Source organism: Oryctolagus cuniculus, chromosome 2 (genome assembly GCF_051225735.1).
Source record: "Oryctolagus cuniculus isolate XC-2025 breed Fujian yellow rabbit chromosome 2, ASM5122573v1, whole genome shotgun sequence".
NCBI classification, from domain to species: domain Eukaryota; kingdom Metazoa; phylum Chordata; class Mammalia; order Lagomorpha; family Leporidae; genus Oryctolagus; species Oryctolagus cuniculus.
Genome location: NC_142868.1, coordinates 41443227 through 41457151, shown reverse-complemented (window position 1 = coordinate 41457151; position 13925 = coordinate 41443227). Strand labels below are relative to the sequence as shown.

Here is a 13925-nt window from a genome sequence, read left to right as displayed (position 1 = left end):
TGGAAACAAAGGGGAGAGCAGGATGGTCAAAATAGCAAACTCAGATCAAAACTGCTCATTTAGGTCAAACCAAAACAAAAGTGCATACAGTTTAAATTTCCAACTGTCAGTAAATATAGAGGGGAGTAAAGGCAGAGTCAAACTGAGAAACTAGGCAAGAGGTACTGTGTCATGATGCACTTCAACTAGATGTTGAGGAAATCCAGAGAGTCTATAAAAATGAATTGAGTGTTGAAAAGCATTTAAATTGTTCGCGACATGTTACCATCACAAACAATGCTGCAATAAACAGCCTTGTAAATGTTGTCTTGTCCAAGAGGACAAAATTGAATTATTTGCTCACAGGTGATGTGCAGATTTAGCATCACTGATATTTTCAATGATTCAAAGTAGTTGTGCCGATTTACACTGTGACAAGGAATAAGATAGACTAGTTCCCTACTCTTAGTTGTTTCACACTTTTCCCTCAATTCATTGGCTGAGAAATTGTATGTATTTTAAAAGTCGTGGATCTCCTTGATTACCAGTGCAGCTGAGCAACTTCTCGTGTTTCTTTTGGCCATGTGGGCTCCCCCTTCTGGGACGTGCCCTTTGCTCATTTTTCTTAATGCACTGTACCACAACGCCTGCCTCTGCAACTTCTATTTTTTAAAATAAGTTTGGGTTAAATCCTATTTGCTTAGGAGATATTTAAATTTTGGTTAGACTCTTTAAATATTTTATTTAGTATTTTTTGTGTTCAAAAGTGGGCCAGGAGGGGGCCGGTGCTGTAGTGTAGCAGGTAAGGCCACTGCCTGCAGTGCTGGCATCCCATATGGGCACTGGTTCGAGTCCCAGCTGCTCCACTTCCAATCCAGCTCTGTGCTATGGCCTGGGAAAGCAGTAGCAGATGGCCCAGGTCCTTGGGCCTCTGTACCCACATGGGAGACCTGGAAGAAGCTCCTGACTCCTGGCTTTGGATCAGCACAGCTCTGGCCATTGCGGCCATCTGGGGAGTGAACCAGCAGTTAGAAGAGCACGCGCGCTCTCTCTCTCTGCTTCTGCCCCTCTCTAATTCTGCCTTTCAAATAAATTTTTAAAAAATCTTTTTTTTAAAGTAAGCCTGGCTTGTAATTTTTGATCATCTTTGTCTAGATTTAGCATAAAAGTTAAACCATCATCATAAAATGAGGTGGGGGATGGGGCTTTGTCTCTTTTTCCAGTCTCTGTAGTGGTTTATATTGGGTGAAAGTTATCTACTCCTTAATGCTTAGGTTTATCTTTCTTGTAAAATAGTCTGAACATGCTGATCCTAAAAAAGATAGGTATTAGATAACTGATTTAATTTCCTTTTCTTTTTAATATGTTTGATAAGATTATTTATTTATTTGAAAGGCAGAGTTACAGAGAGGCAGAGAGAAAGAGGTCTTCCATCCACTGGTTTACTCCCCAGATGGCCGCATCACCCAGAGCTTTGTCAATCTGAAGTCAGGTGCCAGAAGCCTCCTCCAGGTTTCCTATGCTGGTGCAGAGACCCAAGGACTTGGGACATTTTCCACTGCTTTCCCAGGTGATAGCAGAGAGCTGGAACGGAAGTGGAGCAGCCGGGACTCGAACCAGTGCCCATGTGGGATGCCGGCACTGCAGACAACAGTTTTACCTACTATGTCACAGCACCAGCCCCACTACGCTCTTCTTGAATACTGAGTTTATCTCTGACATGGTCAGCCTCTTTTTCATAAATATGCTGATATTTTTTGTCCATATCAACTTCAGAATCCCCTTATTTTATTAAAAAAAAAAAAGGCTCCCCTGTTGGTTACACCAGATGTGTTAATTTAGAGAAGCATTTCCAGGCACTACAAATCACTGAGGTTTGAGGACCAATTTGTTCTAGAACCTATATGCCAATTATTTATATAGGAAAATTATAATGAGTCCCTACCTCAAGCAAAAATAATTGCAGGTGGGTTGAACACCTATTGAGAAAAGCAAGTACTTTTGTCAGTAGGGTAACTATGATTGACAGCAATTAATTGTACATTTCAAAATAGCTCTTAGAGAAGATCTTGTTTGTTCCCAATATGAAGAACTGACAAATGTACAATGTGATGGATATGCCAGTTACACTGAGCTGATGACCACATGGTGTTGTAGGTATTGAAATATCACACTGTACCTGGAAATATGTGTAACTTTTATGTGTCAATTTAAAAAGATCATGTGTACTTGTAAAAATAATCTCATTATTTATTGTAAGACGACAGTAAGTCACTTATAGTAAGTTGGTATAGCTTTTGTTTTCGTCACTGAGATACAGGTTGTCTTCCTAAGGAATACACTTGTACAATGAGTGAATTGTTTTGCAGTCTAAAGAAGGTACATTTATTGTCAGAGACTCAAGACATTTGGGATCCTACACAATTTCCGTGTTTATAAAAGCCAGGAGGTAAGCAATTTGATTTTGATTACTTGACGTCTGTCTTTTTAAATTTTTTTAAAGATTTATTTATTTATTTGAAAATCAGAATTACAGAGGGAGAGGCGTGGGGCGGGGGAGAGGTCTTCCAACTGCTATCTCTCCCTCTCTCTCTGTAACTTTGCTTTCCAAATAATAAAATAATTTTTAAAAGATATATGTTTTTTGAAAGAGTTACGGGTGGGGGGGATTGCTTTTCCATCCACTGGTTCACTCCTCAGATGGTTATAACGGCCAGGACTGGGCCAGGCGGAAGCCAGGAGCCTGCAATTCCATCTGGGCCTCTCATGTTGGGGGCACAGACCCAAACACTTGGGTCGTCTGCTGCTGCTTTTCAGGCTGTTAGCAGGGAGCTGGATCGGACGTGGAGCAGCTGGGACTGAAGCAGCACCCATCTGGGATGCTGGGTGTTGCGGGTGGTGGCTTTGCTCTCTACCTCTATGTCCCTCTGTGGCTCTGCCTTTCAAAATAAATAAATCTTTTTAAAAAATCAAAATAATCCCTGGGCGGTCTTTTTGTTTTGTTTTAAAAATAGAGACAGCATCACACGGAGAGTGTAAGTGAGGCCTGGTACAGGTACAGGGAGATGACTGTTGGCCTGCAAGTCAGAACACTGGCCCGTCCACGTGGTATCCCTGGCAGGCTGTGTGAGACACTGGATGATTACTTAGCCTCCTCATCTCCTTCTCCACCTTCAGTGGAGGGGGTCAGACTGGTTGTAGGAGGCCGTGTTGGTGGTCTCCTCCGATTCCTTAGGACTCCTGTGGCGTTGGCCTGCAGAGAGACCGCCTGCGCTCAGACAGCTTCCTGGGGTTTCTGACGTGGACCTTTTCCCGCTGGGGGAACTTGCAGGGCCCCGAGCTGAGCCGCAAGTCTCTGGGAGGTAACATCCCAGGAGCAGCCCTCCATCAGTGACGAGTGGTTCTTTAAGCTTCCCTGGGTCAGTTCTGAGTTTCTGAGGTGCGTCTCCCAGCCTCTCACCCCAGCCGTCCGTGGAATAAGCTGCGCACTAGCGCACCCTGTGTTGGTTTTCCAACCATTCCCATTTCCCAGCTCCCACAGTGCCTCGGCTTCTTTGTTTAATCAGTACTTGATATTCAAAAAAATGTTTCGAAACGTTCATCGTGAGCCATACTTTTTGGGACACTGTACTTGTCACCTAGATAACTTTGGCTGAAGTTAGATTGACTCAGGCGGCGCACACAAAGTCAGTGGAGGGGTTTCCCTGGGGCAGCGAGGCGTCTGTCGATGGACATCAATCCCCCTTCGTGTGTGGTGTTGTGGGATGAGAGTTTCCGCAGCAAGGACCTGTTGCTTGATGAATGGTCTTGGTTTCCGAGGGGTATCTCCGGCTTGTTTACTAATTCACGTTTTATCGATTGTAGAAGCACGGAGGCTATGATAAAACATTATCAGATCAAAAGGAATGACTCGGGACAGTGGTACGTGGCTGAAAGACACCTCTTCCCATCCATTCCCGAGTTGATCCGGTACCACCAGCACAACGCGGCGGGTAAGCGAGGAACTTCCGGTGCGGCGTGCAGGGGAGCCACGCCCTGCATGGGCAAGGCATCTTGGGTAATAGACGCCCAACGCGAGCTAACGGCCCTGCAGAAACTGCAATCTGTGTTCTGAGCAATTGCCCTTCTTGATGGTCCTTTGTTTTTGCAGGCAGTGGGAAGAGATGGGTCGAGTCTTGATTTTTCTGCCAGGTTAGAAAAAGGATAGCCGACAGAAGTTCAAAGGCCATTTGGTCATTACACATTTGCTCTTGACTTGGGGGTAAATGTAATGGGATTTCACATACCTGAAATACTGATGCTTCCCGCGTTTGTCCACTCAGTCCATTCTCTGTTTCAGGCAATCACAATAGAAAATTGCCTTAAAGTCTTTCTCTGTCCTTTCTTGTTTGGAAAACACAGAAACCAGCCTCTCACGGATACATTTTGGCTTAAATACTCCTGAGGCATTCTCTTCTCCAGCTGTTGTCTGCAATCATTGCTCTTTCGCTCTACAGAAAGTTTCAGGATCCCAGAAGTTCCACAGTGATCACAACCACACCGCTGGTCTTCAGCCCTCACCCAACCTTGGTTGAACCACTCTGAGCACCTGCGGGGAGGGGGACTTTTCTTACTTCAGCATTACAGAATTGGGAACCCAATGCAATTTTTCCTCTTGTTTTATTTTATATATATATATATAAAAAATATATAAAAATATATAAATATATTATATATAAATTTATATATATATATATAAATTTTTTTTCACGCAAAACTGTGTTGGCAGAAAAAGCCCTTGTGGAAAGAGGCCACTGGTTGTCCAGTTCTAAATATCAGGAAGAATTCCAAGGAAATTTCTAGCCAGTTATGGGATGAGTCCTCATGGATATCTCAGATGGTCACAGGGAGTTTGGTGGGGGGGGGGCACAATGGCTGGGTGGGATGGGGGGGGCACACAGAAAGCTCCAAGCAGGTGGTCAGTTCTGTTTTCTCCTCCACTCCTCTTGTTCCTTCCATCAAAGATAAAATTCAAGGGGCTGGCACTGTGGAATAGTAGGATAATCCTCCACCTGCAGTGCTGGCATCCCATGTGGTCACTGGTTCAAGTCCTGGCTGCTCCACTTCTGATCTTGCTCTCTGCTGTGGCCTGGAAAAGCAGTGGAAGATGGCCCAAGTCCTTGGGCCCCTGCTCCCACGTGGGAGACCCAGAAGAAGCTCCTGGCTCCTGGCTTCAGATCAGCTTAACTCTGGCCATTTGGAGAGTTAACCAGCGGATGGAGGTCTTTCTCTTTGTCTCTCCCTCTCACTGTATTTAACTGTACCTTCAAATAAATAAATAAAACCTTTTTTTTTTAAAAGAAAAATTCAAGAAAGAGCGGTTACATAGTGAGGATAAGAAATAAAGAAAGGGATCAGAATGTGCTGACAATGAAAGACATGAGTGAGAAGTTATTAAGTAAAGGGAGAAAGTACAGAGAAGTCAGATCACAGTCCCATTTTTATAAAAAAAATACTTATGCGTGCACAGGAAAACTATGTAACAATTACTTTTTAAAAAGACTTATTTATTTGAAAAGCAGATAAAGTTACACATAGGTAAAGGGAGAGAGAAAGAGAGAGAGTGAGAGAGAGGGAGGGGGGGGGTCTTCCATCCACTGGTTCACTCTTCAAATGGCTGCAACAGCCAGGGCTGGGCTGATGAGGGACCAGGAGCTTCTTCCAGGTCTTCCACAAAGGTGCAGGGGCCCAAGCACTTGGGCCATCTTCTGCTGCTTTCGCAGATGCATTAGGAGCTGGGTCAGAAGTGGAGCAGCCAGGACTTGAACTGGCACCCATGTGGGATGCTGGCACTGCAGACAGTGGCTTAACCTGCTGTGCCACAGAGCTGGCCTTGACGTTTAGTAACTTTTAAGTGAATATGGTTATAGTAGACTGTAAACTGCTAGTGTTTACCTTTGTGGATCAAGGCTGGGGATAAGGGACACTTTAGGGTTTGAATTTTTTAATTATAATGCCCATAAATTATCCTTATAATGGGTTAAATACCATAAAGATGATTTTGAAATGAGAAAACTGGGTCAATGAAGCACATATTGAAAACCAGGGATTGGAAAAGTGGAACCACATGGCTGTTTTGTTAAAGAGAAAAGAGAGTAGGAAAGAAATCCGAAAGAAGGAAGGTAGACGAGAAGGCAGGGACCCAGAAAGAACGGACATCTGTTAAAGACATGTTCTAGGTCGGGCCCCATTCTGAGGGCTTTCACGTGTATTTATTTAATCTCCAGTATGATCCAATGAGGTAGGAGCTGTCCGTGTCTCCATGATACAGACGAGGAAACACCTGGAGGTAACGTTCTCAAGACCACACAGCTAATAGGTTTCTATGGCGAGACTTTAACCCACAGAAATCTCAGGCCTCGAACCCACTGGCTCCAGAGGCTCTGCTCAGCTGTCCCATATCCGTCAGGCAGAGGCTACCCACATCATGGGAGGACATTTGGAGGGTCCAGTGTTGAGACCGAATTGGAATCCTGGCCATCCTGCCTCCTTTCTAACCCCTGGTCAGTTTAGCACATGGTAATTCATTGTCTTCCCAGAAAAAGGAGCAATGCAAAGAGAGTGACAGGTTTCATTCTGTCAGAGAGCAATAGACCACCAAGCCATCAGCCGTACGTCCCTCAAGTCCCAGAAGAACCATTCCGCAAGTAATAACTTCAGAGCTGGCAGAGGAGAGACCTTTAGGCACAGAGGTTAAGACCAGGCTTGGAACGCATGCATCCCACGTTGAGGAGCCAGGGTTTCCGTCTCGGCCGTGCTTCTGTTCCAGTCTGCTGCTGAGCACTCTGGGAGGCAGCAGGTGACAGCTCAAGTACTTGGGTCCCTGCCAGCCACCTGAGAGACCTGGACTGGGCTCCGGGCTCCTGGTTTCAGCCGGCAATTGGGAGTGAAACAGCGGGTGAATGATCTCAATATGTCTGTTTCTGTCTCCCTCTCCATCTCTCTGCCTTTGAAATAAAAGTAAGTATTGAAGTTAAAAAGATGCTTGTGTTCTACTTAATACCTAACTTCAGATTAGTTATTATAGATCCTTCCTTCTCTTTTTCTTTCTCTTTCTTTTTTCTTTCTTTCTTTCTTTTTTTTTTTTTTAAGATTGTATTTATTTATTTGAGAGACAGAGTCGCAGAGAGAGGGAGAGACAGAGAGAAAGGGCTTTCATCCACTGGTTCACAATGGCTGCGACGGCTGGAGCTGGTTTTATCTGAAGCCAGGAGCTTCTTCTGGGTCTCCCACTTGGGAGCTGGGGCCCAAGCACTTGGGTCATCTTCCACTGCTTTCCCAGGTACGTTAGCAGAGAGCTGGTTCATGTCCCAGCTGCTCCTCTTCAGATCCAGCAGAGGAGCAGCCGGGACATGAACCAGCACCCCTGTGGGTTGCCGGCACTGTGGGTGGAGGCTTAGCCCGCTACACCACTGTGTCAGCTCCTCTTTGGGATCTTTCAATAGGTCTGGGTCATCTGCAGGATGTAATGCTCGGCTGGCGCCGGGCTCACTAGGCTAATCCTCCTCCTGCGGTGCCGGCATCCCGGGGTTCTAGTCCCGGTTGGGGCACCGGATTCCGTCCCAGTTGCCCTTCTTCCAGTCCAGCTCTCTGCTGTGGCCCGGGAGTGCAGTGGAGGATGGCCCAAGTGCTTGGGCCCTGCACCCGCATGGGAGACCTGGCTCTTGGCTGTAGCAGCCATTTTGGGGGTGAACCAATGGAAGGAAGACCTTTCTCTCTCTCTCTCTCTCTCACTGTCCACTCTGCCTGTCAAAAAAAAAAAAAAAAAAAAAAAAAAAAAAGTAATGCTCCCTAGCCTGGCTTACAGGGCCTGTCGTAACCAGAATGCTGCCCGTCTTTCAGTGATGATTTCTTGTCTCTGCTACCTCCTGAGTTCTGCTCAAGAACCCACCATTGTGCTGTCCACGCCGCAGTATCCGCTCATGCTCCCGCCTCTGCCTGGAATGTCCTCCACTCGTTCCCCTCCTCGGTTGTCCCCACCTGTCAGACTCATAGCAGCTGCCAGAAAACTGGATTCAGCCGTGTGTTAGGTACTCTTTCTGTCCCAGAGCATCACACCTATTTCTTTCCATTGAAGTGGCCTCTCTACCTGTCTTCATTGAGACAGAGCCCTCTGTCTCTCAGCCTTGTCTGACCAGTCCTGGATCTGCTGAGCTCTTTGAGATTTACCCGGAGTAGTGTCTTAGACACAGTAGGCATATAATACGTGCTTCTTTTCTTATACCGGCCAACCTTGTTTCTGTCTTCTAACCTTTGTGCACGCTGTTCCATCTGCCTGGAGGGAGCTTCCTTGTGGTCTTTGTGAGATGGCCCCTTGCCAACAACAGCAGCCTAGCTGTCTTCTTGTCCTAAGGCCTATCAGTTTAAAGTGAGAATTTGCGAGGTACACCCAAATGTTATGGTCAAGAATGTAAAGTATACTTTATAATAGGAAAATCTTGGAAATAATCTTAAGTTCAATTATTGAAGTCCTTAACATATATCAGTGACATGCTTCACATAAAAAGCTTATAAGAACACATTTACATTTTTGTAAAGTGTATTGGGTGCACATATGCTTTTGATTATGCATGTAGAGATTTTTGCAAAGATGTTCACCAAACTGATCACAATGTGTAATGGTTTATGGAAAATGTGGTTTATAAAAATCCTATGTATCAATTTTATTTTTTTGTGCACCAAAGTTAATTTTTCTTTTAATCCCACTTCCCCCACATTATTCTTTAAAATTAATTAATTTATTTGAAAGTCAGAGATACACACAGAGAGAAGGAGAGGCAGAGAGAGAGAGAGAGAGAGAGAGAGGTCTTCTATCTGCTGATTCACTCCTCAATTGGCTGCAGTGGCTGGAGCTGTGCCGATTGGAAGCCAGGAGCTTCCTCTGGGTCTCCCAAATGGGTGCAGGGGCCCAAAGACTTGGGCCATCTTCTACTGATTTCCCAGGCCATAGTAGAGAGCTGGATCAGAAATGGAACAGCCGGGACTTGAACCGGTACCCATATGGGATGCTGGCACTGCAGGCGGCAGCTTTACCTGTTACGCCACAGCACCAGCCCCTTTATTTTATTTTACTTTTTTAAGATTCATTTTATTTATTTGAAAGACAGAGTTACAGAGAGAGGTAGAAACAGAGAGAGGTCGGTCTTCCATCCATTGGTTCACTCCCCAGAGCCGATCCAAAGCCAGGAGCCAGGAGCCTCCTCCGGGTCTCCCACATGGGTGCAGGGGCCCAAGCACTTGGACTATACTTCCTCTGCTTTCCCAGGCCACAGCAGAGAGCTAGATCAGAAGAGGAGCAGCCGGGACCAGAACCAGTGCCCATATGGGATGCTGGTGCTTCAGGCCACGGCGTTTACCTGCTGTGCCACAGTGTTGGCCCCAACACATCATTTAAAGTATCTCTGTATATTAAGATTTTATGAAAGATCCTTCTGGCCATCTTTCTACTCTCTTAGAGTCTTTAAATTGAGTCCAATGAACCTATATTTTTTCTAAAACAATGGTTTTCAAATGGGAAAAATGAGCAAATAGGCTAACTTGTAAAATAAATTATTTTGTCTAATTATTTGAAGAATGGTACTAGCTTCTAGTATATGTGTTTATTCCTCCTGTATTAATAGCTAGCTTTGAAATACTGATTTCTCTTTCTTCCCAGGTCTCATGACCCGTCTCCGCTCCCCAGTTGGTCTGATGGACAACTGTTTACCGGCCACAGCTGGCTTTAGCTATGGTAAGGTGTGCACACCCAACTGAGGAAACCCGCAGATCCAGAGAAGCATTTTCCTAAGTTCCCTAAAGATTGTTTAACTTTTCAGCCCTTTGGAAATGTCTATCTCTAGATACATTTCTTTTCAAAGTTTAAATCCCCATCGTTGATGCCTAAACAGATGCATTTCATAAGGGCAGTTTCAGTCTTAGAAGAAACATTTCAGTTTTATTTCAAATTTCCCTATTTATTATCAGCCTTATTCTGAACCCTTTTCATAAATTGCAATTCTTTTTATTTGGATGTTTGTGGTGTTGCTTTCTGGCCACAAGGGTGGCTGGGCGATGATGGCTTGCCAAGAGAGTCTACTGAAAAGAACTGCTAAAAGGAACCTTTTCACCTTTTTCTTTTTCCAAGTAAACTTGCACAGTGTTTCATCCAAACCACATCCTACACAAATGTGGTTTTGCAAAACTGCGAGTTGAAAGAATCGATTTTCTAACTTGGTGTCATGTTATTTCCTTAAACAGCTCTCATTAGTGGGACTCAGTATATGCTGAAGAAAAAGGGTAATAAATTATCTGTGTGACAAGTGACCAAGATTCAGTCTCATTGGCTTACATGATTTCAGGGTGTAATGGATGTGTAGATCATCCCTTTGTCCCATAGATATCATATGTAATAAAAAGGCCCACCGCTAGCAATTTATTTAAGTTATACATGGTTATCTTTAATTTCTTAAAAGTAGATTTACCAACTTTAACATACACAACAGTACACAGTTCGTAAGTCTACAACTTGATTTGTTTTGCCTGGTTTTGACTGATCTATGAATGGAATCAGACCTGGCACACTCTTCAGAGTCTGGCTTCTTCCTGTCCTCATTATTCTGAGAATTTCATTCACGGTGCAGAGTGTGGCTTGCTCACTTCTGTTGTGGTGTGAAAGTCACATGACTTTCCCATAACTGATTTCCCCATGCTTCTTTAGCTGATCATTGGATTGTTAACGGTTTTGGGCTCTTACAAATAATATCATTATGAACATTCCTATGTGTCCTTTGGTGAATTTAGGTGTCCATTTATTTTCCCGCATATCATAGATTTACACTTACGGGTAGAATTGCTGGCTCATCAGGTTTGCACATGCTCAGATTTAATAGATCAGATCAGTTTTCCAAAAAGCTTGTACCAAATTACATACCCATCAACAATGCATAAGATTCCATTTGCTCCATTTCATACTTTTGCTCTTGCCAGTATTTAGTATTTTGGTTTTTAAAAAAATATTTTCTTGGGGCTGGTGCTGTGGCATAGCAGGTAAATCCACCACCTGCAGTGCCAGCATCCCATATGGGCACCAGTTAGAGTCCTGGCTGCTCCACTTCCGATCCAGTTCTCTGCTATGTATGGCCTTGGAAAGCAGTAGAATATGGTCCAAGTGCTTGGGCCCCTGCGCCCACGTTGGGAGACCTGGAAGAAGCTCCTGGCTCCTGGCTTCAGATTAGCGCAGCTCTGGCTGTTGCAGCCATTTGGGGAGTGAACCAGCCGATAGAAGATCTCTCTCTCTCTCTTTCTGCCTCTGCCTCTTTGTAACTCTGCCTTTCAAATAGATAAATAAATCTTTAAAAAATATTTTCTCATAATGGTTTAGATTTGCACTTCACAGATGACTATTTTAATCCACTTTTCATAGGCTTACTTGCTATTTGGAGAGTTTCTTTTCTGATAGCATATTCTGTTCAACATTTTCATATCAAAAAAGCATACGTGTCTTTTCTAATTGGCTTATTCATATTCTGAATAGAAATGTTTTGCTCATCATATGTCTTAGAAATATCTTTTCCCTATGCATGTCTTACTTTTTCTTTCTTTTAATGGGGTTCTTTTGATAAAAAGATAAAATTGTTAAATACAATTTACCAATATTTTCCTTTATGGTATATTCCGTTGAATAAATTTATACCAATTCCAAAATTATAAATATATTCTCCCATGTTGCTTTTAAATACTTTGCACAGTTGGTACAAGGAGCTATTGGCTTCACAGTTCTTTTAAATACATTATTATTAAAAATTTTATTTAAGGTATACAGATTTCATGCATTTCATATATACAGATTTAGGAATACAGTGACACCATGCTACACTTATGCTCCAACCCTTTTTCCTCCTCCCTCTCCTATTCCCTCTCTTAATTTTTACAAAGACCTATTCTCAGTTTACTTTATTCTAAAAGTCCCAGTGGCTGTTCATATAGGAAGAGGACAGGCTAATCCATTAAGATTTGGTCCTTAGAGTTTTCAAGAAGGTTGTTTTAAGAAGAGTTCTTTTTTTCTGATTTGCTTTTTAAGAGTAATATATGTTAACAAATTTCACTTCAAATATTCCTTTAGATATCTGTTAGAATTCTAACCTCGAACATGTTTATTAGATGAATGAATTAGACTTTTCCCTAAGGAGAGGCTGCACCAAGGCAGAAAAGCCTTAAGGGTTAGAGGGAGAATAGAAGAAGTCAAAACAAGGCAAGGGAATATTGCAGGTTTGCCCACCAGGACAAAAACAGATTGGAGACATACATATTTTAGGTTCCATGTCTTCGTAGTTTTGGTAGATTTAGTTTAGAGAGCCTCATCATAGGTATCTTAGAAGAGAATGTATTCTGTTATTCATAATTTGTCATATGGGCCGGTGCCAGGGCTCACTAGGCTAATCCTCCGCCTTGCAGCGCCGGCACACCGGGTTCTAGTCCCAGTCAGGGCGCTGGATTCTGTTCCGGTTGCCCCTCTTCCAGACCAGCTCTCTGCTGTGGCCCGGGAGTGCAGTGGAGGATGGCCCAAGTGCTTGGGTCCTGCACCCCATGGGAGACCAGGATAAGTACCTGGCTCCTGACATCAGATAAGCGTGGTGCGCCAGCCGCAGCGCGCCGGCCACAGCGGCCATTGGAGGGTGAACCAACGGCAAAGGAAGACCTTTCTCTCTGTCTCTCTCTCTCTCACTGTCCACTCTGCCTGTAAAATAAATAAATAAATAAGTCATATGTTCTTCAAGTAAGTAAAGTTTGTGTTTCAAAACTTGAATTCCGGAATTACAGATTGAAGCTATAATTAGAATGTTAAAATAGTATTAATCTTTTCCAATCATTTCATTTATACATTTTTTAACCCCTATGTGAAATAAGGATATATAATTTCTAATTTTTTCCAGTTTTCATCTTCCTAGTTTTTTTTTTTTTTTTTTTTTTTACCAATTGTAACATGGATGTTTGCTTTTCTAGAAAAGTGGGAGATAGATCCATCTGAATTGGCTTTCGTCAAAAAGATTGGAAGCGGTCAGTTCGGGGTAGTCCATCTAGGTAAATGGCGAGCACACATCCAGGTGGCCATCAAAGCTATCAACGAAGGCTCCATGTCTGAAGAGGATTTCATCGAAGAGGCAAAAGTGATGACGTAAGTGTAAACAACACCCAGGCAAACTTCCTGAGGCATCCTGGTAGTGTGGTGAGAACATGGATTTTGGAGTCAGCCGCACCTGGATTTGTATCCAAGCTAGTTATGTCATCCAGGCAAATCATTTGACTTCTGTGTGACCTGGGTGAGTTGTTTTACATTTCTAAGCCTCAGTTTTCTCTTTACAAAATGGGGATATCAGTACCTACCTCATTGGATCAGTGTGCAAATTAAATGAGATAATCTGTGAAAATGTCAAGCAAGTTTATTCTTTTCAGCTCAATAATAGGTGTCTAGTAAGTGCTCTTTATTTTCATTTTTTTTCCTTTTCCCAGAAGCAAACACATTGTTTTTGTCCAGATGATAATACCAAGTATGTTGCTCATTATTTGAAAGGGCATCCCCCAGTGGCCAAAAGAATGTCATGTTTTTATAAGAACACAGCTTTTGCTTTCAAAGAATTTAGGAATCCAGAGTTTCAAAAGAAGTGGCTCCTTGTAGATCACTGGACACTGCCCTTCTGCGATTTTGCTGGGATAGCATTTTGACTCTCTGGACCCATAGCTGTTATATGACTATAACTTGGCATCGATGGGACCAGCCAATAATTTGGCACAGTTGAAAGCCACATCCTTTAAAGATTTAGTCAGCATTTACTTAGAGGAGAAACACCTGCAGGTGGTGTTCCCTAGTTCTCTATTGTCCAGGGAACTTTAGTTGCAGATCTCCATTAGAGAAGAACAAAACAAAGCAA

General features: G+C 43.3%; 1 protein-coding gene across 7 annotated transcripts in view; it reads left to right on the top strand.

Annotated features, from left to right (window-relative positions):
- TXK (TXK tyrosine kinase) overlaps positions 1–13925 on the top strand; it is a 79654-nt gene that overhangs the window by 39043 nt on the left and 26686 nt on the right. For all 7 annotated transcript variants that reach the window (XM_089325388.1, XM_089325390.1, XM_089325392.1 and 4 more), the window contains 4 exons: positions 2349–2428; positions 3844–3971; positions 9674–9748; positions 13000–13171. In XM_089325388.1, the coding sequence (XP_089181514.1) occupies positions 2349–2428; positions 3844–3971; positions 9674–9748; positions 13000–13171 (455 nt within the window). The remainder of the gene's footprint in view (positions 1–2348; positions 2429–3843; positions 3972–9673; positions 9749–12999; positions 13172–13925) is intronic.